Source organism: Eptatretus burgeri, chromosome 8 (assembly GCF_056783735.1).
Source record: "Eptatretus burgeri isolate ZD-2024b chromosome 8, Ebu_testis_v1, whole genome shotgun sequence".
In the NCBI taxonomy this organism is placed as follows: domain Eukaryota; kingdom Metazoa; phylum Chordata; class Myxini; order Myxiniformes; family Myxinidae; genus Eptatretus; species Eptatretus burgeri.
In genome coordinates this window covers 75,727,440-75,752,417 of record NC_140968.1, presented here as the reverse complement: position 1 = coordinate 75,752,417, position 24,978 = coordinate 75,727,440, and the positions used below count along the sequence as shown (strand labels likewise).

Here is a 24,978-nt window from a genome sequence, read left to right as displayed (position 1 = left end):
TCATCAAAATCGGCCTACGATTAACGGAGTACTGGCCTGGACAGACAAACAGACAGACAGACAAGCTGGTAGGCGACGAGGGATCCACTAGGATCGAAGCACTGGATACGATGCTTTTCATTCTGACCGATCCACCGACGAAGATTCATTGCCAAGACGTATTGGTTCACATACAATTATTCCTCTGCCTGGCAAGATTTTTCCTATTGCGTATTTTGCCAACTGGCACTCCTCACAGGACTACCATTTGAAAAATAAAACCGAAATCAAAAATCGGCTCAAGTAAAATTTTCTAAATATCTCGAAGTGTTTAATTCCGAAGTCTCATTTCTCCACATTCAAAACTGTAGGACAAGTATTGAAAATAGTGAACGTAGGTCGAGAAAAAGTATTTTTTCGAATTTTGCGTATTTCAGCCCCGACACCCTTGGTGATCGAATCTGGAAAAATGCTGCGGTTCAATTTTGTAGTAGTTATTAATTAAACTCTATCCATACACCTAATTTGAAAGTTCCCCCGTCGACGGTTTCCGAGGTCAAGGTCACTTAACATATTCCCTGGTTCACCACCTTTCCGCATTAGGAGGGCTGCCATTCGGAAACTATGAGAGATAGAGGAACGTTATGCTGTCGCGATAACTAGATGAGGATTCAAGGAATAGGCAGGAGTTGGTCCGGTCGCTCTACCCATCATAGAAGCCACGCTACGTCAGTTACCGTTTGGGTTCTTAAAACGCGGTTTTTCGGCCGCTGCATAGCAACGGGTGGTTGCTACGCAACGAAATTCAAACGCGCACACTCCCAGCCCATATGGCACCTCTTGCCAAGTTTGATCGAAATCGGTTTGCTGGTTTGTGCTGTGGAGCCTCGCGTTGCACACACACACGCACACGCACACGCACACGCACACGCACACGCACACGCACACGCACACGCACACACGGAAAACCCGACAATAACGGATATCTAGCGAATCCCAACAAGCCGGTAGGCGGACATGGGTAGTCGAACAAGTCCAATTTAGTAGTTTTTCAGCCGTTACTAGCCAACAAAAGCGTCCATAGCAACGGTTCTTTCTCACACATAACTAGGACATACCATGAACCTACCATACCAGTTTCATGTATATCTGACTCATAGTTTCTGAGATATAACGAACTTCGTTTTTTTTATTGTTTTCAACCAGGGTTCATTCAGTCTGTCTTCTCTCACAGTTTTCATTGGATCTGGCAGAAAATTTTTGACAATATGGCTGAATGTACTGCCCACAGTCGCTCGTGGCCCGATTTTTGATTTTCGAAATTTTTTTTTTATGATTTTTCAAAAATTTCAAAGTCCCGTTGCTAGGCAACGGATGGTCCATAGCAACGGTTCTCATTTGCACACAACTAGGTCATGGTATGAACCTACCAACCAAGTTTCATCGAAATCGCCATTGTATTAATGGAGCACTGGACCGAACAGACATACATACAGACAGACAAGCCGGTAGGCTGACATGGGTAGTCGATCAAGTCAAATTTAGTCGTTTTTCAGCCGCTACTAGCCAACAAAAGCGTCGATAGCAACGGTTCTTTTTCACACATAACTAGGACATACCATTCACCTACCATACCAGTTTCATGTATATCTGACTCATAATCTCTGAGACATAACGAACTTCGTTTTTTATTGTTTTTGACCAGGGTTCATTCAGTCTATCTTCTCCGACAGTTTTCATAGGATCCGGCTGGAAATTTTTGGACAATATGGCTGAATGTACTGCCCACAGTCACTCGTGGCCCGATTTTTGATTTTCGAAAAATAATTTTTTTATGATTTTTCAAAAATTTCAGTCCCGTTGCTAGGCAACGGATGGGTCCATAGCAACGGTTCTCATTTGCACACAACTAGTTCATGGTATGAACCTACCAACCAAGTTTCATCGAAATCGCCATGGTATTAATGGAGTACTGGACCGAACAGACATACATACAGACAGACAGACAGACAAATATATCGACGGAAATACTGATAATAAGGGTAGACCAGATTGACTACCCAACAAACATCTCGACGGAAATACTGATAAGGGTAGATAGATCGACTGGGTCCAACAGCCATAACGACGGAAAACCTGACAATAAGGGTAGATAGATTGACTCCCCAATAACGACAGAAAACCTGACAATAAGGGTAGATAGATTGACTACCCAACAGACAGACATAACGACGGAAAACCTGACAATAAGGGTAGATAGATCGACTACCCAACAGACAGACAAATGGACCCAAATGTAACAGCCTCTCTGGCGAGAGTAACAAGAAAGAGCAATCAGAGATTGCAGACTCACGGCAATACTTGCTTTGTGTGGTGTATCTTGTGTGGCAAATAAATTGACGGATGTACTCAATGAAAGGTCGTTGAATTCAAATTAAAGGTCTAAATGGTCTAGTTGTAAATGTGTAAAGGTTAAAGGTCTGAAAATTTGTTAAGGTCGAAAGGTGGAAATGTTTGAAAAGGTCTAAAGGGTCTTAAAATGTCGAAGGGATATTAAGGGGTATAATTAATGTCAAAAGGTCAAATGTCTGCAGGGTATTAAAAGGTCTGAAAGGTATGAATGTCTAAAGAGTAGAAAGGAGTCTAAGGGTCTTTGGGGTTCTAAAGGGTCAAAGAGGATCAAAATGGTCTTTGAGGTCTCATTGTTTAAAGGGTGTAACAGGATATTTCGGGTTTAAGGGGTCTTCAGGTTCTAAAAAGGTCTTCGAGTTATGAAGGGTCCTCAAGGTCATTCGCATATTGAAGGGTCTTAGGGTCCTAAAAGGCCTGAGAGGTCTTGAAGGGTCTTGGGGAGTCTTCAGGGCCTTTGTAGTCTTCATGGGTCTTGGGGATGTAAAGGATCTTTGGGGTATTAAATGATCTCAGGGTTCTAAAGAGTCGAATGTAAGTAATACACATACTCATGTACTGTGCGGACAGACAAACGGACCCAAATTCAATACCCTCTCCTTTGGCGAAGGTAATAAATAGTTTTAGTGTGGTCTCAAAAGAAGAACCTGAAAAACTTTGTCTCTTTATGTTTAAATGTGAATTGCCTCACTGTTTTACCTTTTCTTAAATTCCAACTGGCATGTACAAATACTGTGCCAGCAGGGGTCACTGCACCTTGAAGCACACTATTATTCAGACAGGAATCGAAATCACAATGTCCCATACACATTTGGCTTCATCCCACGATGCTTTTAGAAATAATAAGCAATATGTGCTGTTAACCTTGGCATATTCTCTGTTTTGGATTAAAAGTATATTGTCAATATGGTCCAAAGGACAAGCTTGCCGCAACACATTCACAAGACTGAATGGTAATGTCCATCCATCCTTTGGGACCATACTCTGTGCAGAGCGTTGGTGCTGCCTAAGCAGTCTCCTTGGCTATTGGACACAATCCTAGACGGGTCGCCGTTCCGACACAGGATACCAGCAAGCTGGCACTCATTTTGCCGACCTCAGAAGGATGACAGGCAGAGTCAACCCCACCTGGTATTAATTCAACAGCCGAGGGGGATTTGAACTCAGGATGCTAGGATTCCAAGCCCACCACCCTAACCATGAAGCCAACACCAGACATATAATGGTAATGTGTTAAACTCAAATTTAGCAAACAAGTTTTTCTTTCAACTCAAATGTCATTATCATCTCGAAAAAGCATACAGGGATGGACAAACCAAAGAAACCATGAGGAAAACCAACTGCACATCGGATCATTTCTGGATTTCGTTTACTCGGTCTACAGATTACATTACTGCTGTATATACTCGTACATCAACATTTCAGGCAGGTTAATAGTCAGACAATGTAAAAACATTATGGAGAAAAATTATGATATTCAAACACTGGTAAGCTCAAATCCACCTTAGTAAATTGTTCAGACACTCCCCAAGGTGAAACTATAACACAGTTTAAATTCGAACTCTTAAACCAATAAATTGTCTTGAAACAAAACGTAGACAAAACACAAAAAGAGGAAAAATAGAGACAAGGAGGGAGGGAAGAGAGGTAGAGAGAGATGTTCAATGTCAGAGTACTTGTCGCTCCTTTCCCAATAATTCTCTTCTTTTCTGCTCGTTCCCCTTCCGCTCCACTATTAATGTATCGGGCTCTCACCTCTTTGTCATCAGCTCTTCCATGAGCTTCGATCTTTGTGAAGAAAAAAAAAACAAAGCATCTCATTACAACACTGGCAAATATCGGTCTTGATTACTCAACTTCAAACAACTGATTGATGTTGCTCGCAAAACAGTCATTCCGCTACAGGAGTCAGAGGACGTTTAAGGGGAAGTAGGAAAGAAACATGCGAGCACTCATTATGAATTTGATCAGAATGTCACACAGGCCACAAGTCATTGCTGATTATGCCACAGGTTGAGAACTCTCGGTTAAAGTCAAAGGAAGTTGTTTTAGTGTTATATTGGAGTCTGGTTAAGCCACATTTATTAAAATAAATAAATAAATCAGTGAAGCTGCATTATAGATAGTTGAGACAGGCCTTCTGCCTCACTTCCTGAGAGGTCAGCAAAATTGTGAAAGCAAAACTTCTGTGGATTCCATAACATCCAGAAGTGTGTGGAAGTCCTGCCTCACAGAGGGAAATCATTCATTGAACCTTAACTTTGGTGCTGCCTGGTGTTGGCTTAGCTATTCGGGTGGTGGCTTGAGATCCTGGGGTCCTGAGTTTGAGCCCCGTTTTCCGCTGAACAACCACCAGTGGGTTGACTCAACCTGTCATGCTTCATAGGTCAGCAAAATGAGCACCAGTGTATTGGTAATAGGGGCACTGCATCAGCGGCATAACCGCGCATCCAAGTAATGATGCAACCAGCAGCCAAAAAGGCAGCACACGATCGGCACCTTTGGTGCTGTAAAAAGTTTTGGGGTGTCAAATCCTTTTCTCGGCAAAATTACCCAGTCTTGTATTGGTTTTCAATGAGAAATTCCATGAGCAGCTGTATGTTGCCGATGAATTTGGTGCACATATGTGAGCCACAAGTGAATAAGTCCTTGAATATGACATGTGGAGAACAAGCATGGTTAAATGCCAGACTGTCAAAGGCATGCTATATGTCTAAAGAGGCATCGCTGACCTTGTTTGCAGTCTCAATGTTTCAGTTTAATGATATAATAGAAGAGGCAGAGTGATGTGTGCGACATGTAGACCTCTCCGTCAGGACATGTTGCATCATCGTGTGTGGTTTATACCAGCCGGAAATATATGGGTGTGCACATCACTCCTGGGTTGGGACCAGCCATGGTAACATCACGCTTTCATATTTGTAAATGAGTCTTTTTAATCAATCTAAATTGGTGTTTTGTTGAAGAACTAATAAATGGTGATGAGTATAAACTTTCAGAGAACACTTTAATCACCCGTAGAAACCACCCAGTTTGTGGAATTCTCTAGTTTTTGCCTGTTATTTCATGATGGATTAATTCATTAGAATGTCGTACAGTCACATCGATTAATTAAACATCTGTGGACGTTTAATGTATTCGGCACAGTCACATATAAGCACAAATTTAATGTATTTAGGAGAGTGGAGCTGGTGGTTAGGAATGGGATAGCCATAGCTGGTTCATTCTTTCAAAAGTGGGAAAAGCCACAAGATTATCTCTATGTATAGGAGTGGACATCATAGAACAGAACTGGATTTGGTGGTGGTAAGGAAGCGACAGCTGTCGAGGGTTAAAGATTGCAAGGCAGTGCTGGGGGAGCATGTTACCTACCACCTCGCACAAGCCTGTGGTGTTTCTGTTTTCGAAGGAGAAAAGGAGGAAGGTAATTTGGAGAAATGTCATCATTGAGTACAAGGAGAGGTTGAGAGCTAGGTATGACCAACTTAGCGAATAAGCAGAAGGTTTGGTGGTGGAGTGTAAGAAGTACAGAGAGGCATTTTGTGGAATTGCAGAAGTTTTGTGTGAAAGGATGTCAGGAAAGGGTGCATCGTCGAGGGATAGAAACCAGATATGATGGATGGAGGAGGTGGTGAAGGCAGTTGATGAAAATAAGGAGGCTTGGAATAGGATAGGGGGAGGCAGCCAGATGCAGGGTTGCTATACCTGTGTGGGCAAAAGAAGAAGGCAACAAGGAGAGCTGTGTTTAAGGTGAGGAATAATATGGAAGAGGTGTACAACAAGTTGGAAGAGGATGGTGGGAGGAAGATGTATATAAATTGGCTTGTGACAGGTATGAGGTTGGTAATGATATGAAGGGGGGTAGTGATGGATGATGGCGGGTGGCTAGTGACAGAGAAGGGGGCAGTACTGAAGGTGTGGGAATGGTATTTCAAAGAGCTGTTCATCAGGGAAGGAAGCGACTGCGAGCTGGAGCTACCATGTTATGTAGAGTGGAAAGTGGAGTTGGTGGAGATCATAGAGGAGGAAGTGCGGATGGCATTGAAAAGGATGAAGAAGGGAAGAGCACCCAGCATTTATGAGATGTGTACAGAGATGATAATTGCAACATAAGAAGGCAGAGTCAGTTGGATGAAGAGGCTGTTGAACATCTATATGTGAGAGGATTCAATTCCAGAGGAGTGGAGGACAGGGATAATTGTGCTGATAGGGAAGGGGAAGGACAATGTTCAAGATCTGGCAAAGTACAGGGGCATTACACTCCTAAGTCGTGTCATTTTTGGTGCGAGAGAGAATTCTCGATGTGAGGATAAGGAAGAGGGTGGACATGGAGATCGGAGAAGAGCAGAAGGGGTTTTGAAAGAGTGGATGGGTTACGATAGATGGGATGTTCATACTGAGACAGCTGGTGGAGAAGAGGAAGGAGGTGCAAGGTGAGATGGCATTGGGATTTTTGGACTTGGAGAATGCCGACGACACTGTCCCGAGAGAGATGGCAATGGTGACACTGAGGTGGATAGGAATTTTTTTATTTTTAAAAATGATTCTTCACTCTTGAGAAATGGTGCCCCCCCCCCAAAAAAAATATATATGGTGTGGTATTTCCAAAAGTTGTGGACAGATTATGACAAAACTTGGTGAAAGAGTTGGACAGGTGACAACAACAAGCCAATTCAATTTTTGTTTCAGATCCGGCCTATCGGTGGGATACAAAACGTGAACTACTGAACTGTTCAGCCTGGCAGAGGAAGGTGGGAATAATTGACAGTCGTGACAAGTTTGAGGCGACGAAAAGTGATGTAGTCGGACTCGAAAGATGTTTTTATTTTATTTATTTATTTATTTATTTACCAAACCTGGTAAAAAATGCTATTCGAGAGAGTGTCAGTGACACAAAATACACCAGAATACTGAGATAGTTTATTGATGAGTAATGATAAAGACGTTCCAAGTAAGACAACTTCAAACTCGGTGATTATGGTGACACGATATTATTAGTAATGTTCCTTTACAAGGAACTTTGATGCAGGAGGAGGCCATAGGTCCATCAAAGTCGGCACTATTGTTGTCACTATGGTTGCGTCCGTGCTCTGTCCTTCTAAAATGCTGAGTGCCAAGCATGGAAGCAGCATGTACCATATTTAAGGTGTTTGAAATGACTTCCTTTCAATGGGGTTCGAACCACCAATCTCCCAGACTCGGACTCGGAGCTTGATTGACTTTTTTTGGGAGTTCCAGTTGTCGTTTGTGAATGTGACATCCCATATCCTGCAAATGGCGGCCCCACAAGAAAGTGCAGTGTTGCCTAGTTTATAGGACACAAAATGATGACCTTGATGCATCTTAGCAATAAAACTTTTAAGAAATATTCTTATGCCTCCACTGACAAAGTTGCCAGAGACATTATGTTTTCGGGTTGTCCGTCCGTCCGTGATAATTTTCTCTGTATTCTTTGCAACCACTTATCTGATGGACACAAATTTTTCACCATAGGTGTGATGACTCAAGTAGAATGTTTATATGATAATTATGATGTCATAGGTCACGTCCGTCATGTGGCAGTCATGTTGGAAAAAAGGAAAAACTTTGGACCTCTGTATCTCCAAAACCACTCCATGGAAAAAATTGAAACTTGGCACATGTCAACTACTCCCCATGGGAAACAATTGTGATTTTTTTTTTTTGATGATGTCATTGGTGGATTCATTATGACATAAATGCATACGTCAAACGCTTTATCCGATCAGTATGAAAAATCTTGAAGGTCATCTCGGGTTAATGTGTGTGTGTGTGTGTGTGTGTGTGTGTGTGTGTGTGTGTGTGTGTGTGTGTGTGTGTGTGTGTGTGTGTGTGTGTGTGTGTGTGTGTGTGTGTGTGTTTGATGATGTTATTGGTCACGTAGTTCGGCAGCTATTTTTTTTCTTTTTACGTCAAATCCTTCAAAAATCTTCTTCTCCAAAATGGCTGAAATCGGGCAGATCCAAAATGGCAGATCGGGGTGAAACTTTACAGTTATGATCGCCTATCCATGCGGAACAAAAGGTTATCGACATATGATGTCATAGGTGACATGGTTTGGCAGCTATAATTTTTTTTGAAGAATAAACCTTTAAAAATCTTCTCTAGAATGGCTTGACAGATCGAGAGGAAACTTCACACGCATGTTCTCCAAGCCTTGGGGATACCAGGGTGTTTATGAATAATTAATAGGTCACATGGTCTGACAGCCATATTGGATTGAACAAGAATCTTAAAAAAATTATATGTCTTGAACCGCTTCATTGATTGCCGCGAAACTTCACAATTTTGATCCAGCAGTGATGGGAAGATGTTTTAAATGTCAACCTGATCGGATGCACGGTATGGCAGCCAGAATGATTTAATTTTTAATTCTGCATTCAGGGATTGAAATAAAACGCGGTCCAAGTATGTATAATGATGTACTAATGTATGCGAAGGGATATATGGTGATGTCAAAGAGTGCTGTTCTAGTTTTTGCTTCAAACTGCATCATTGTATCCAATTTCATTCATCCATAACCTATCTTCGTGTAAGCCTGGTGTTGGCTTAGTGGTTACGGTGGCGGCTTGGGATCCCAGGGTCCTGAGTTCAAGCCCCGTTGGCTGCTGAATTAACACCAGGGGGTTGACTCAGCCTGTCATCCTTCCGCGGTCGGCGAAATGAGTACCAGTGTACTGGGCCCGGTGTATGCCCCGGTTAGAATAGGTGTACCATATCCCTGTGTGTCGTAAGAGGCGACCAGGGTTGGCGTCAGGAAGGGCATCCGGCCATAAAACATTGCCTCAAGAAAAAAAAGCCAAACCCCTGCACAGCAGGGAAAAATGGCTGTAAAAACGGTCATAACCTATCTTCGTGTGTGTGTGCGCGCGTGTGTGTGTGTGTGTGTGTGTGTGTGTGTGTGTGTGTGTGTGTGTGTGTGCGTGCGTGCGTGCGTGTGTGTGTGTGTGTGTGTGTGTGTGTGTGTGTGTGTGTGTGTGTGTGTGTGTGTGTGTGTGTGTGTGTGTGTGCGCTTGTACGTGCAGGGTGGCCATAAAGTCTGGAAATGGGTGAATATACATTATAAATGGTTTGTTGACATTACATTGCAATACATGATATTGTTGTGGGGCCGGGTCTCGGAGGCGAGCACGACCGCTAGATGGAGCAATAGTGTCGGCTCCACCGAACACCCGGAATTTATAGGTCATCACTCCGGATAACTCCGGAGCCGACGGGTCCCTTATTGGACCGAAGATCGCCAATAGGTCGACCGTGTGGGATAGGGTCGATTGCCAATTTCAATTTACCTAAATACCCACGTCATCCAAACTACCGGGGAAATTCACCCTCGGCAGGATCTGCGTGATCCGGGCCATTACCGAGCTGGATCCGAGCCGTACCCCTAGCGGAGAGTCCCAGAATCCTGCCAGGCCGATTGCACGATTTCGGCAGCAATGAGGCCTCCTAGTTCCCGTTCGCAACGCAGCAAACCAATGATAGAAACACAGAAACGAGCTGGTACATTCAACACTCGGGGTATTTATTTTACAATAGGGGGAAGGGAACACACAAAGAGTAGAGCTATCACGACTCTAAGAAATGCAAATTTACACACAAGCACTTATACAGTTGCTACTTAAAGACGGGCCGACACACACAGACACACACAGACACACACAGACACACACAGACACACACAGACACACACAGACACACACAGACACACACAGACACACACACACATGGACCCCGTCGGGTCTTTATTGAAGGCTTCCAGCTTGAGGGAAGGTGAGCTGGAGACCAGAGCCTGTGCTTGGACCTGTCCACCTCGTGTGGTCTTCGGCGATCCGGCTCGGCGCGACTCGAACCCGCAACACGATGCCACTCCAAGCACCAGGTACCGCGCTCTCCAACCGGCCACACACCAATCGACCAAGACCAAGGAGAAGATCAGAGATGACGATGACTCAGGACCAGACAAACCAGCCAGCATCAAGACCCGCGACCCCCAAGACGATGATGACGACTACCACGATGACCACGACCACGACCACACCGACGATGACGACCAACGCTCCCAGCCTGGCGTTCCTTTATATCCCTTTTTCCTCCGGGGTGAGAGAATCGCCATCTGAGGCGATCTCCACCCTCATTGGTGGGGTGTCGTGGGAAAGCCGCTCTCTGTGGCCATCTCAACCTTCATTGGCTGGCGTGTCGTGGGAAAGTCGCCTTCTGTGGCGTGATTGGACAAGGGGCACGCCCCTGCCTTCCTGGGCGGAGTCCCGGTCTGAGGCGATGGAAATCTCCGCCCACGTATGTGGCCAAATGCACGTAGGCAATGGCGTCGGTGTGTGAAGTGAAGTGAAGTGAAGGAGATTTGTTGTCAACGAAACTCTACAGCGCACAGATGTAATTCCCGTTAGACACAGGTAGGGGACCCTATCTATAAACACATACTTATCGGGATAACTAAGCTTAGGGGACCTGAATGTTGTGTGTTCATGGCTGCCAGATTCGTAACGATATGTATGTTCAATGACATGTTCAATGTGTTTTCCCTCATGAGAAATGCACAGTTCAATGCGCTGTGCAAAATTGCAATGAACGCTGTGCATTAATGTAGCATTTCCATCAATCCCCACATATACATCCATGATGTGTTGCCTCAGATGATTCGTGTCTGATTTTCACTGAATAAACCAGCCCCTTCAGCATACCCCAGAAGAAGTAATCAATCTATTCAGCAGTATCACCTCAATGCGTTCGTCTTTCATCAAGGACATCTTCAAACTGTAACAGAATGACATAATATTTTCTATGTTTCCAGACTTTATGGCCACTCTGTATCTATAAACTCCATCGGTCTGTCTGTCCATTTTGGGAGGAGCTTCCCAGTTCACGGTGGGGCTTCCCTCATTTAGGGAGGGGCTTCAAAATCGCATCGCCGCCATTTTGTTTGCTCTGTTTCGCCTATTTTGTAAGGCTCATACTTTCTTACACTCTCACGGCTTTATCTTAACTCTAATTCAACATGTGATTTCATTTTCAATAGTCGCCAAGATGGTGTAAGTTTCGGATGCAAAAAGACAGGAAGAAAATTAATGTTTTTAGACAGAAATGAGTTTTAAGTGAAATTAAAGCCTGTAATATTAAGTCCATTCAGACTTCCTCACAAGGAGGGGCAGGGGGGGACTTGGAGTTGGGTGGGGCAGGGAGGGGTGGGAGAGAAAAGGTTGATATTTTACATTGTGCGGATGTTCCGTGGGTCTGCTGTGTTTTTTATTTATTTCGGTTTGAAATTTGTAATGGTAATTTGTGTATACCCGATCTTTATATGAATGAAAACGACCCAAATCAAATCCTACCATTCAAAATACTCGAAAGTTCCGATAAATATCACAGTAGGAAGTTGAGTAAATTGGAATGCCTATTCCGATTGATTTGGGGTGACGGCATTATGGTTGATGTGAGAGTGGATACACTTTGAGGGTAGAGACATGGCCTGTGGTTGAGTAAAGCTCACGACTTCACACATCCAATAAACTATTACTACCTTTGATATCGGCTACAAGTCTGTGGTCACTACAGATAATCTCATTCTGTTTGTGAATCCTGGCGAATGGAATGGAAGTGAAACCTTGCTTTTTTTTGAAATTGTTCATACTTTCCGTCCCATATGGGTTTTGACCACACTAAAACGGGTCCGTGGGTTTTCAGCAACAAAGCAGGTCAAACACATTTTTTGGGTCACTTGCCAGCCGAGCATTAAATAATAAGTTCTAGTCACTCACTTCTGTTCCTCATTAAAATTTTGATTAGTCATTGAGAGATCTGAATGGAATGCTGGGACAATCATTCAATGCATTGGTTTTTTTTTCTCTCTCTTCAACTTAGCAAGGGGGAGGTATGTCACTCTTTGTTGACACATTATGAGAAAAACGAAGCAGAAGTGCAACAAAGGAGAGACAGAAAAGGCAGGTGTAATTGGAAAAAACATGCACTGTGCAGACAAAGACCATTAAAAAGAGTTCACAGTTCACAGCTAGACCAAAAGTTCACAGCTGCCCTCTTTCGAAGAAGGGCAAGAAAATAAGTATCACTGGAATTAAATGTCGAATGACATTTCCATGCATCGCTGATTTACCACTTGCCCAATGCCCAGCTATTTCAAAAATCAATGTTTTGTGCCAAACTAAAGGTCCGCATCCTTTGGTGGATGTTGTCGAGCACATTTGATGCTGACATTTCTGTTGCTGATTGGCAGGTAAGATGGACAAAGAGCAACAGATTGGAGATGGAGACCATATTAATATAACAATTTCATGCTCTCCTTCGCCACTAGTGATCCAGGAGCATCTCAGAAAGCATTACCGCTCATCAAATGGTGTGGGTGTAGGTGAGGACATTAGTGACCTGGAAAGAAGAAGTTGCAAAGAATGTGAGGTGCTGAACACGAGCAATTGTGTTAACGGCATTTGGGGCCTTTCTCATAAAGAGTTGTACAGGTGAATATAAATAGTAATTTGGACGCAATGATGTTGAGAGATGCAGAAATGTGCACAAATGTTGCACCATGACTGAAGGTTTATGGTCATCGAATGAAGATGTTTTCTCTTTGCAGTGCTGGAGTCCATTCAGGCAGTGACATGGAATGGAGAGAGAAAAAACTGTAATCTTCCATTTCTTTGCTCAACATTGCCATCTGATCAAAGCCCACGTGCTGTTGCATCATGCTTGCCTAATGGTGGAGATCTTGGTAGGAATGATCACAACACACCTTTTGTTCCTAGTTCTTCACATTGTAATCTTAAAAAAAAACAAAAAACGGAATATTATATTATCACGTTCTTTTTTACCAACAGATGTTTATGGTACAGCCACCACAACCATATTGTCAGGACCACAAGTGAAACAGACCCAACACACAAGGCAACATTGTCAGAGTGATCATGGTGATGACCTCTCCTCTGTACCTGCCATGTTGTGCACTGTCATGGCTGCGACGGTGCCACACCCACCCGGGTCTTTGCCCCATGCAGACCCTGTGCTGACTTTCACAAAGGTCCTTTAATTATTATTTTTATTTTATTATGGATCATTGGTGCTTTTTTAATATTGTACATGAGTTGGATCAATAATGTCATGGAAGCCGTGATTCATTATAAAAGATAGAGGACAGGATTGTGGGGCTGTTTGAACAGGAAGTCATACAATGCCTTCAGAAAGTATTCACACCCCTCCCTCAACTTTTGTCACATTTTGTAGTGTTACAACCTGAATTGAAAATTGATTAAATATAAAGACATTTTGTCACTGATCTACACAAAATACCCCATAATGACAAAGTGAAAGCATGTTTTTTGAATTTTTTTACAAATTGATTAAAAGTGAAAAGCTGAAATTTGTAATTACTTCCACCACCAATAGTCAGGCAGCATCTTGCACAAAATAAAGTCCCGTGGGATTTTTGGTATGAAAGCAAACCACCATGCTAGACTCTTCAAGTGAACCGTAATGATTAATAAAAAGCTTGGTGGCACTCTGGGAAATGGTGCGGACGTGTATTTTGAACACATTTAACATTTTTTGAAGAATGACTATCTTACGCCACTTAAAAAGTGACATAATGTCACCCTGACCCCTCCATATACCACCAATTTTGTCATATTTGGTATCAAATTGACCGGCATTAACCTCTGCATACTCATAGGTCATTTATTCGTCAATATATGAGCCATATCATGAATAAATCACACAAAAATCAAAATTTTGACCATATTTCGACTTCGGTTTCACCGTCCGCAGTTCACCAGAATACCTTTTTCTCAACATTGTGCTCACCAATCTGCTAATGAATAGTATCGCAACGTACCTATGTTATCACTAGTTCTTTTGATATTTTATACATATCATTCACTTGATAATTCAACGAGATATACCTCAAAATGTAACCCTACCCCAGAGTTCATACGTATGCATAAGTCCCATGGCAGTCAGCTCTCATCCAAAGAGCTCGTCGCTGTCATCATCGTTGTCGTGTTCATCTGGTACTTCATTCTCATCGTCGTCGGTTGAGTGGTGCGAGTTTTCGCAGTTGTCTTCCAGACTGGAACATCCACACATGTCTCTGCAGTTGAGTCCTGCTTTCACGCAGGTGCATCATGCTGTTTGACATCTCAGCTTGGAACAGTTGCATTTCACGAAATGAATAACAGACTTTGGTGCTGGGAGTTGAGTGGTCATGACTGGAACCCATTTCGCCTCCTCAAGTTTCCAGCCCTAGTTTTGTGGTGATGGAATCTGTGGGTTTGGTGTCATGTCATTGAACCACATGATGGCTTGGAAGTGGGCACGACTGATGGCTTGTTCGAGGGCATCACGTGTTGGAGGAAGTTTTTCGGACTGGCATTGTTTCAGAAAAACATCCACCATCTGAGCTTGTCTATCTTGGTGAGCGGTGTTTGAGGGGCATACACTGAGCAGATGAACATTTCGATGGAGTTCAATGTGTCAGTACTCAAGTGTGATGTTGTTCCCAGGGATCCAAGTGCAGTAATGACCTCATCACTGGCATGTTGGAAAGCCTTCCAGAAAGCCATTTTGCCTTTTCCGGCGAAACTTCCGGTGTTGTCTGCTCCACTCAGAGCATGGAGTCCCGGCAAAGCTGCTACTTGAATCGGTCGCAGAGATCAGTAAATCATTTGGAGGGGAACAGTGCGGCACTTTTGTCCTGTCCCTGTAACAAAAGTTGTGTTCCTGCATAAGACTGGATACCGCCGAAGTGCTAGCATGAAGACATCGGTGTCTGGGGAGTAGATGGCAATACTGGATGCACCACGACTGGTTGCATAGACAGCATGCAAGAGTAGCTTACTGTCTGCTTCCTCTTAGTCACTTTGGAGGTATGCCATGTTTGTATGAGTTGCTTTGCACTGTGATCCCCATGCCATGACCATTTGCTTCCCCATGGCGTTTGCTCTTTCCAACATCTTCTCAGCAAGATAACCAGTTAATGCCATCTTTGTCTTCACACTCGCCAGTAATTGCTTCATCGACACCTTGGCTATGTTTGTAGTGTCTGTGATGTGATAGGATACCACGGGCTGGTTGCTTTGCCAGCTATCACGAGTGGCTGTCTTCAAAGAAGAGGAAGCATCATAGCGGTCAAAAACTAAGTGAATTTAATCACCTTTCTTGTATTTCTGCAAGATCGATGTCGTAAAGTGCTCTGCTAGCTCTCTGCAGTTCTTGATGTGGTCTGGCTTGTCCAGAGATTGCAGTTCTACCATGGCATCCAATAGAACCACTTCCAGGAGAGACGAGTCGTCATCCTGCTCTGTTCTTGTACTGTCTTGAACTGATGGCATGATGACGTCAGACGTGGCGGTGTCCTCGGCGGTCTTCTTCAAAACCGCCATCAAACTACTTTTGTTTTGGCAGTGCAGCATCGTGCCATCCGCAGCAAAGAGCGACCTTGGGACAACTGAAAGTTCATACTGTACTATGATTTCTGCGATGTTAATTTCGGGCCTCGATTTTAATACCAATAGCATGCGAGCGAACAGACTTCTGTCTTCCTGCAGCTCGACTATTTTATCACCTGCAGTCACTTTAAGACGTTTTCCTGGTGTCTTCCAAGTCTTCAGCTGGCATTTCTTCATTGGAGCGCATAGATTTACTGTTGTCGTTGTGATGCGATTTGCAACGAATGCCTCAAATAGAGCTTGGCCGACTTTAGGTTGTGTGATGAGGTCATTCTTCACATTATCAGGCATAACCTCCTTCGTCACGAAGTTGGTGAGCTCCTTGGTATGATCCGTGAATGGATTAGTGAAGCTTTGTATTGTTGATGTCAATGCTTCAATGTTTTTCTCTTGTCTCGACAGTACTGCAGGTGAGCATGCGTGATGCTGTACATTATCATTGGGCGTCACTCCAGCCACTTCGTAGGCTTCTGCAGCGAGTCTTGCCTGTTCTGGAGCGATGATGAAGAACTTTGTACGAGCACTACTGTTGAGTGTGATACCGACAAGGCCACCGGTAACCTTCATCATTCTGTTCACATGCTCCAGGGCGTGATCAGCCCCAATGGCACAGAATGGTACATGGCGATTCTTGTTTACAACCCAGTTTCCATTCTCAAACTCTTGGTAGACTTCTTTGTCATTTTCCTTCACAGACTCCATGTCGGCCAGATACAGGGGAATCATGTGAGCATAGACAAGCTTGTCATGTGCAAAGAAGTGCTTTGTGAATGACTTGAGGGCCACGAGGTGCAGTTTCCAGTTACCTGTTCAAACAGCTCGTAGGAACAGGATCATGTCCATGACCATCTGCATATACTGCTGCAGTACGAGTGCGTCTGGTCCAGACTTGTCCTGTGCGTCAAAACGATCGATTTTGTCCATCACTTGCTCTGAGTCAATGATATTTACCATAGCTGAATGGGCTTTCCTCATCTCTTCGGGATCTTGATTGACAAACGTGAGAGCCAAATTGTCAGCAGCTGCTGAGATGTCCTTGAGCAGATCACTTTCACTCTCGAAGAATGCTTGCTGATGCAATGTGAACAAGGACTGCAAAGTGATCATGTGAGCATTCAATACTCTCTTCACATGCTTTCCTTCAAGGATTTGTCGAACCGTTCCAGGTCCATATAGGTCTGCCTCTGTCCAACAAAAGTTTCAATCCTCAATGTAGCATCCAATGCATCGGAGTTGGGCCATCACGATGTGAAGTTCCCCTGGGCGAAGAATCAGGTGATCCATGTCATTGCAGGCCATCTGGACCTGTTTCGCAGGCTTATACAATCCCATATCCAGTGAAACCACAGTCTTGTGATTTGGGCCGACTACTTTGGTACTGATTCCTTGTGCCTGCATCAGTAGTCAGGAGCGTATTCCACTCATGTGCGGGTGCTGCTATGAGTGGCGGTGTTCCAACTCTTGTCAGGGGCAACTTTGTAGAGACCAAGGAATGATATGCCGACCACGTTGGAATCTGTCCAGGAGTAGCTGAAACCACTTCCTCATGTTCTTCGCTACTCGGATGTGGTAACACGTCTTCTTTCTGTTCGAACCTGCGTAAGGTTCGTCCCATCAGCCAGGCAACATCAGGTAGATACTCCGATTTGTTGGTACCTTCTCTGATGCAGAATGATGCATAGGATGGACTCTGAGGCTTTGCTGTTGGTTTTGGACAGTCCACCAGCTTTGTGGTTATGCTTGGTAGATCTGTGATTGAACGCATCTGGGCTGGTCCAGTTAGTTCAAGCTTTGGAATCTCATCGCCTGGATCACACCTCTGGTAAATCGCCATTGCTGTAGCATGAAGGGTTCTTTTTCCGTCGGTAGTGTCCTCCGCAAAATCGACATTGTCGACTGCAAAGAACAAGTATCTTCCCATCACAACATCTGGGGGCATGTAAAGGCCATCGTTTATTGCCATTCTCTGAAGTACGGTAGATGCTATCTGCCCTTCTATTCTGAGTAATCTGTTGTACTCCACAGACACTCCGAACTTATGTAGCATATTTACAACTTTTTTGCTCCTGGTGGCTTACCTCATGGCTATTCCGGTAGCCAGTTGCTGTGGCATCTCGTGTGTAATTTTTAAGGTCTTCGTTACCTTGTTTCCAACTTGTTGTGGTGACAAGTACTTCGCCACAGTACTTTGTGCCAGACTGACGGCATGCTTGTTGACGACGAAGTATTCCTTGTCTGTTGACAATGTTGTGTTTGGGCCCTGGATTAACCATCCATAAAATATGTAGAGTTCTTCTGGAACATGCTCGCTCGAAGAGTCAGATATGTTTCCAGTGAATGTCCATTTGTCGGCCTTGTGTATCGCTCTCCTCAAAATTGAAGATGCTTTGTATAGCACCCTCATGTCCGATTCCATCCCCATCTCTGTTTCCTCCATCCGGTTAATGGCTTCATCCCTGGTAGTTTTGATTGTGCAACGTTCTGGCTCATTGATGCGCTTCGGTTTGTTGAACTCTATACTGGGTATTTCGTTCTGCAGCAGTTGCTTGATTACCTTGCGGGGGCATTCTGAATGGGTCATGTTGTTAGCAGATCTTATTTCAGTGAAAGTGTCTTGTAGTTCACCCATGTTGAGGATCTTTCCATCCAACATCATGCCTTCTGCTAGGCTCAGGAACTCAATTTCTGCTGCAACCTCAACTACAATACTGGCTTGAGGAACTCGTGATGATTTCTTGACACGCCAAACATTTGTTACATGAATTGCCCAACATCGCTTGCGGTATTTAACATCAATGGCATGCGCATCTGTGGGGTTTATTGAAGTATTGAGCTTCACACGAAGCTGTTCTTCTCCACTTTTTGCAATGGCTTCCTTAAGAGAAACACTTGCATTTCCAGTGGCGAGTAGATGTAGTGAATTAGTACGCGTTGCTCCAAGATCACAGAAGAAACACAGGTCACTCTTGTATGGGGTTGAATGAAAGCGTGTAAATGTAGTTGAGGCCTGAGAGGATTTTTCGCCATGGATTCCTTTGGATGATAATCCTTTCTCGTAGTGTCCTTTTGCTCTGTTGAGCATTCCAGCATGAACAGTATTCTGCTGACATTTCCTGTGCCATGATGCAGATTTTTCCTGCAGGTCCTGGCTGGAGACATTTCCAAGTCGCCGGCTGATTTCGGGATAGTCTCTGTCACCGTAATTTGCTCGCTCTCTGATACAGAGTAATATCTTCTCGTAAGCACTGGGACTCCGAACTAATGTTGCGGCACTTTTTGTTTGGCAAATAATACACAAGGAATAGTCAGTGTCTACTCTCGCAACTTTCTTTAGAGGAAATACAGTTTTTGTGGCTGACTCCATTTCGATGTTGACAAGGTGATGTATTAGAATGTGGAAGCATTTATGAGCAAATGCAGAATACGCAACAAGCCGTCACTGGGTACAAGAGAGGGATAGTATGCTGGAGTTCCAATCTAGTGTCTACAAACTACCGATGACCCTTTCTGTTCTTGTCAGTTGTTCTGCTGCATCTTAAAAACATAACAGTGAAAAACATAAAAGTAGGTTTTTATACAGAATCAGCCATATTGCATTGAATATATCATCTTGTGGCTCTTCAGCAGCATCACATCTGAAAGAGAGAAAATGCTTATATATTAGTGGATACCATGGTTACTATAGTCATATGGGAAGACTACCTCAACCTAATCATCTACAGTAGGATTTGTGGCATGAGTTTACAAAATCATGCATCCAAATTTACAGATGTCGGAAAGAGTAGCCTTCCGATTCATTAGGGGGTAGGGTTACATTTTGAGGTGTATCTCGTTGAATTATCAAGTGAACGATATGTGTAAAATATCAAAAGAACTCGTGATAACATAGGTACGTTGCGATACTATTCATGAGCAGATTGGTGAGCAGAATGTTGAGAAAAAGGTATTCTGGTGAACTGCGGATGGTGAAACCGAAGTCGAAATATGGTCATAATTTTGATTTTTGTGTGATTTATTCATGATATGGCTCATATATTGACGAATAAATGACCTATGAGTATGCAGAGGTTCATGCCGGTCAATTTGATACCAAATATGACAAAATTGGTGGAATATTGAGGAAGGGGTCAGGGTGACATTGTCACTTTTTAAGCGGCGTAAAATAGTCATTCTTCAAAAAATGTTAAATGTGTTCAAAATACACATCCGCACCATTTCCCAGAGTGCCACCAGCTTTTTATTAATCATTAGGGTCCACTTGAAGAGTCCAGCATAGTGGTTTTCTTTCATACCAAAAATCCCATGGGACTTATGATGCTCCCTGACTACAAAGGTTTCAGTCAGGTCAGGCCAGATTAGATCTGTGACTTGCTACAGGTATCATGTAAACCTGTACTAACCTGTTCCATGGTCGGGTTGTCGGCGAATAAACCATCTCCCCCACCAGGTTTTTTGGTGAGGAGGGTGTTTGGATACGGACACCCAGCAGGATTAAAAACAAAACCTGTCAAAGGGTGGAGGAGCTCTTTGTGAACCAACGGCCATCCATATCTGGTGCCCAACTGTGTCTGTGGACGTCCTCCTGCAGTTGGGTTACTTCTTATTAGGAGGTTGGTGGCAGGATTTGCACTCCAGCCACCGTAAAACCCTTCATTCCACGAAACTACGAAAAGCATCAAAAAATCTGAAAACTCACTCTGTGGGAGTACCTCCTGTGCAGCTTCCCTTCGCAGGGCTGCTCACCGGATGACGGGATTGGGGCGAAGCCTTCGGGACCCCCAATCTTTGATGATAGGAGGGAAACCACTGGGTAACATTCCCGGGTCAGATTGCGGGAGAGTGTGTCGGAGTGGTGCTGAGGTGTCGTCCACCAGACGGTGGTCTCCTTGGGTTAACCTGAGGCTGTCTCTTCTTGTGGGTGCCTGGAACGTCCTATCTCTAAGAGAGGATGACGACCTGTCTCTGTTGTCCAAATGCTTGAGCTCAGATGATATCAGTATTGCAGCACTCTCTGAGGTTTGGAGACCGGATTGCGGCGAAATCATGGTGGGTGGTTACACCTAATATTTGTCTGGTCGCTCTGATGGTTACCATTCCCAAAGAGTTGCTGTAGCTGTGTCTAATAGCTGACTCCAATGATAATTGAGGTAACACCGGTCAACGAGCGTATTATGAGACAAAGGATTCGTCACTCCCAAGGCCTGAATCTCACTGGGCTGCGACAGCTCGCGACAAAATGCGAACGGGATTCTCCAAAATGTCTGGAAACGTTTGTGCTGGTTCTCAATTTCCTCGTGTGAGTCGCAGGACGTCGCTCTGGTGTCGCTTGAATTTTGAACATGTTCAAAAAATTCGTGCGACAAATTTTCTCTCAAAATAGCCACAGAGTCGTCGCGGTTGTCTCCAACCAGTCTCAAACCCTTCTCAATTTAGTTTCTGTGAGTCAGAAGGTGCGACAAATGTAAGACAACTTTGTGAGGGATTGGCGACCTATGAAACTAAATTGTGACTGATTGGAGAAAAAAATGATAATCTGTCCTGGGACCCCTGAGAGTGCGACAAAACTGCGATTCAATGGAGAATATTTTCGGAAGAAATTGCGACATAACTGAGGTCATAATTCATTTATTAAAGTCTTTTGCTGCAATATGTTGTGTTATTTCAAAAGAAATTAATCAGAAATTTGCACAATGTATTGTCTACTCAATTTAATATATACATAGAAATCCACATGTTATCCATGCAATGTAATGTAGATAGATTCACAATATTTCAATCCAGATACAACTAAAAAATAAAAAAACTAATAAAAAATATAACTCGGTCTATATTGTAAAACCAGCATTGTCTGTCCTCTTTCTCTCCTGTTCTGAGTAATGGCCTTCAATGCAAACTTTTCACTTTCCCATCATTCCTTTCACCTTCCCATCATTCCTAAATCACGTCACACATATTTTAACATAAATTAGGTCACACACAAAATATGGTCACACCCACAAGCCCCTATCAAGGCAGATGGACAATTGGGTCACACACAACGTTTGTGGGTGCAACGTTGACAAGTAACAGAACACTTTGAACAATCAGGCTTGGTCAGCATTCTCCTGTAATCCCACCATCCTGTTCTGCTAAGGGTGGACAAGGAGGCCTATGTGCGAGGAATCTATGATGGGTGGAGCATCACCTGTGGTCAAGGGATTCTCATCCTGCTTACAGGGGAATTTGCGCATTGCGTTCATCCAAGCCCATCCCTTGGTGTACTGCAGTTAGAGCAGAGGGTGGGAGGCTCATGACACAGGAGTCCGAAGTGAAGGCCCGCTGGGCCGGTTACTTTGAGCGGTTGGACCAGGCTGATCCACCAGCTGTCGAGTTGGACGTCATGGGTGTTACAATCCCTGTTGCTGACCCTCCAATCAACTGTGGTCCACCTACGCTTGTGGAAACACAGGCTGCGGTGACCCGGTTGAAATGGGGTAAAGCTCCAGGGATCTGTGGCATCCATGCTGAACTTCTCAAGGCTGGTGGAAATGCTGCACTCGTGTCGTTGCATTCAGTTCTGTGCTCTGCCTGTAACACAGGCATCATCCCAACTGACTGGAAGAGGGGCCTTGTTGTCCCTCTGGAAAGGGAAGGGTGATCGCCAAGACTGCAACAACTACCAAGGGGGTGACGCTGCTCTCAGTGCCGGGCAAGATCTTTGCTCAGATAATTCTTGAAAGGGTTTGCCACCATCTGCTTGAGCACCAGTGTCCAGAGCAGTCAGGCTTTACACCAAAGAGGTCAACGATTGACCGTTGACCGTATCCTTGCTCTTCGGGTCCTCACCGAACGCAGACGAGAGTTTCGGCAGGGGCTGCTTGCAGCCTATGTTGATCTCTGTAAAGCGTTTGATTCAGTGAATCGGGATGCCCTCTGGAGGATTCTTGGTCTTCGTGGGGTGCCGCCAAAACTGATTGATCTGATGTCTGAACTCTACTCTGGTACTGAGAGTGCTGTGAGATGTGGTGGTACCATCTCTGACTTATTTCCAGTTGTTACTGGAGTTCATTAGGGGTGTGTACTGGCTCCCACACTTTTCAGCACTTGTATTGACTGGAGTCGAGGGAGGATGTCGGAGAGATCGAGCTGCAGTGCATCGTTTGGGAATGTTAACATCTCTGACCTTGATTTCGCAGATAATGCAGTCATCTTTGCGGAAACTTTAGATATCCTTTTGGGGGCCCTCGAGGTGCTGAATGAGGAGTCAGAGCCACTTGGATTACAGGTTTTCTGGGTCAAAACTAAGATCCAGGCTTTCAATGACATCTTGGATGCTGCTGTCCTGTCTGTACCTGTTTGTGGTGAGGATGTTGAGGTCGTCGAGAAATTCACTTACCTTGGCAGTGATATTCAAGTCTCTGCTGGCTGTGAGTCAGAGGTCAACAGACGTCTGGTTCGGGCCTGGGGAGTCATGGATTCACTTGATAATGGGGCGTGGCACTGCCACCTGTGCTGGAGGATGAAAGTCCGAGTCTTCAGGTCCTTGGAACGTCCAGTCTTGCTCTAATAATGTGAGACTTGTCTCCGACCAAATATATGAGATGGAGACTTAATTCCTTTGGTACCAGGTCTCTTCGGAGAATCCTTGGCTATCGCTGGTTGGACCTTGTATCCAACGAGCGGTTGCTGAGAGAGACTCAAATGAGATTTGTTACCTGCATAGTCCACCAGCATCAGCTGCGGCTGTATGGACATGTGGCTCATTTTCCTGACGCTGATCCTGCTCACCAGATTCTCTCAGCGAGGGAGTCTCCTGAGTGGAGGAGGCCAATGGGCTGACCACATGCCTCGTGGTTGCAGCAGGTTGATCGGCATCTCAAGGAGATGGGGATGGGCCAGGCATCTGCCTGGGGGACAGCCAGACGGAGGCCCCTGGAGTACCGGTGGAAAGTGGACGCAGCGACATGCTGCTCTGGCGAATACTCCCATACCTGACCTGACCTGACCAAAGCTGAAGGAGCTTATGTATTCACCCCTTTCTGTCTGTTTGTTTGTTTGTCCATTTGTGTACAAGATATCTCAAAAAGTTGTGGACAAATCCGGATGAAATTTTGTTGGCAAGTTGGGTGTGTGATGAGGACGAAGTAATTCAATTTTGGTGAAGATCTAGATCTGGATCCAGCAACTATAATTTTTTTAGGTGATTCTTCACCATTGAAAGATCGGGCTCAAAAACAATATATAGCACGATATCTCAAAAATGTATTGGACCAGATATGTTCTCGTGGATCAGGCATCACAGGGCGGAGGTATGCGCTCTACTGCGTGCCCTTCTAGTTTACATAAGTATTCAGCCCCCTGAGTCAGTACTTTGTAGAAGCACCTTTGGCAGCAATTACAGCTTTGAGTCGTCTTGGTTATGTCTGTGTCAGCTTTGCACATCTGGATTTGGGGATTTTCTCCCATTCTTTCTTGCAGATTTGCTCAAGCTCAGTCAAGTTGGATAGGGAGCATCAGTGAAGAGCAATCTTCAAGTCTTTCCCCAGATTCTTAATGGGATTCAAGTCTGGCCTTCAGCTGGGCCACTCAAGGACTTTCACGTTCTTCTTCTGAAGCCATTCCAGTGTTGCTTTGACTGTATGCTTGGTCATTGTCCTGTTGGAATGTAAATCTCCACCGGTACTCGGTGTTTGCGAGTACCACCCTGTACTTTCCATTTCCTAATGATGAGCTCACTGCGCTCTTGGGAACTTTCAACACTCGAGAAATTGTTTTATACCCTTCTCCAGATCTATGCCTCATCACAATTCTATCTCTGAATTCTGCAGACAGTTCCTTGGATTTCATGGTAAAGTTTCTACTCTGACATGTGCTGTCAACTGTGGGGCCTTGTATAGAAAGGTGTGTTTCTTTCTAAATCATGTCCAATCAATTGACTTGGCCACAGCTGGACTCCAATCAAGATGTAGAGACATCTCAAAGATGATCAAAGGAAATTGGATGCACCTTAGCTAAATTTGGAGTGTCAGCAAAGGGGTTGCATTCTTATTAACGCAAGATTTCACCTTTTCATTTTAATTAATATGTAAAAAAAAATCTCAAAATAAGTTTTCACTTTGTCATTTTA

General features: G+C 44.2%; 1 protein-coding gene and 1 long non-coding RNA gene across 4 annotated transcripts in view; one reads left to right on the top strand and one right to left on the bottom strand.

The window, feature by feature from the left end:
• LOC147022081 (uncharacterized) overlaps positions 1-24,978 on the top strand; it is a 101,736-nt gene that overhangs the window by 9,396 nt on the left and 67,362 nt on the right. For all 3 annotated transcript variants that reach the window (XM_085892669.1, XM_085892670.1, XM_085892668.1), the window contains exons 2-3: positions 13,010-13,144; positions 13,251-13,450. In XM_085892669.1, the coding sequence (XP_085748795.1) occupies positions 13,010-13,144; positions 13,251-13,450 (335 nt within the window). The remainder of the gene's footprint in view (positions 1-13,009; positions 13,145-13,250; positions 13,451-24,978) is intronic.
• The window catches only part of LOC147022082 (uncharacterized), a 58,992-nt gene continuing 38,006 nt past the window's right edge, over positions 3,993-24,978 (bottom strand). Inside the window, exon 4 of the long non-coding RNA XR_015061058.1 lies at positions 3,993-4,176. This is a non-coding gene — a long non-coding RNA (uncharacterized LOC147022082). The remainder of the gene's footprint in view (positions 4,177-24,978) is intronic.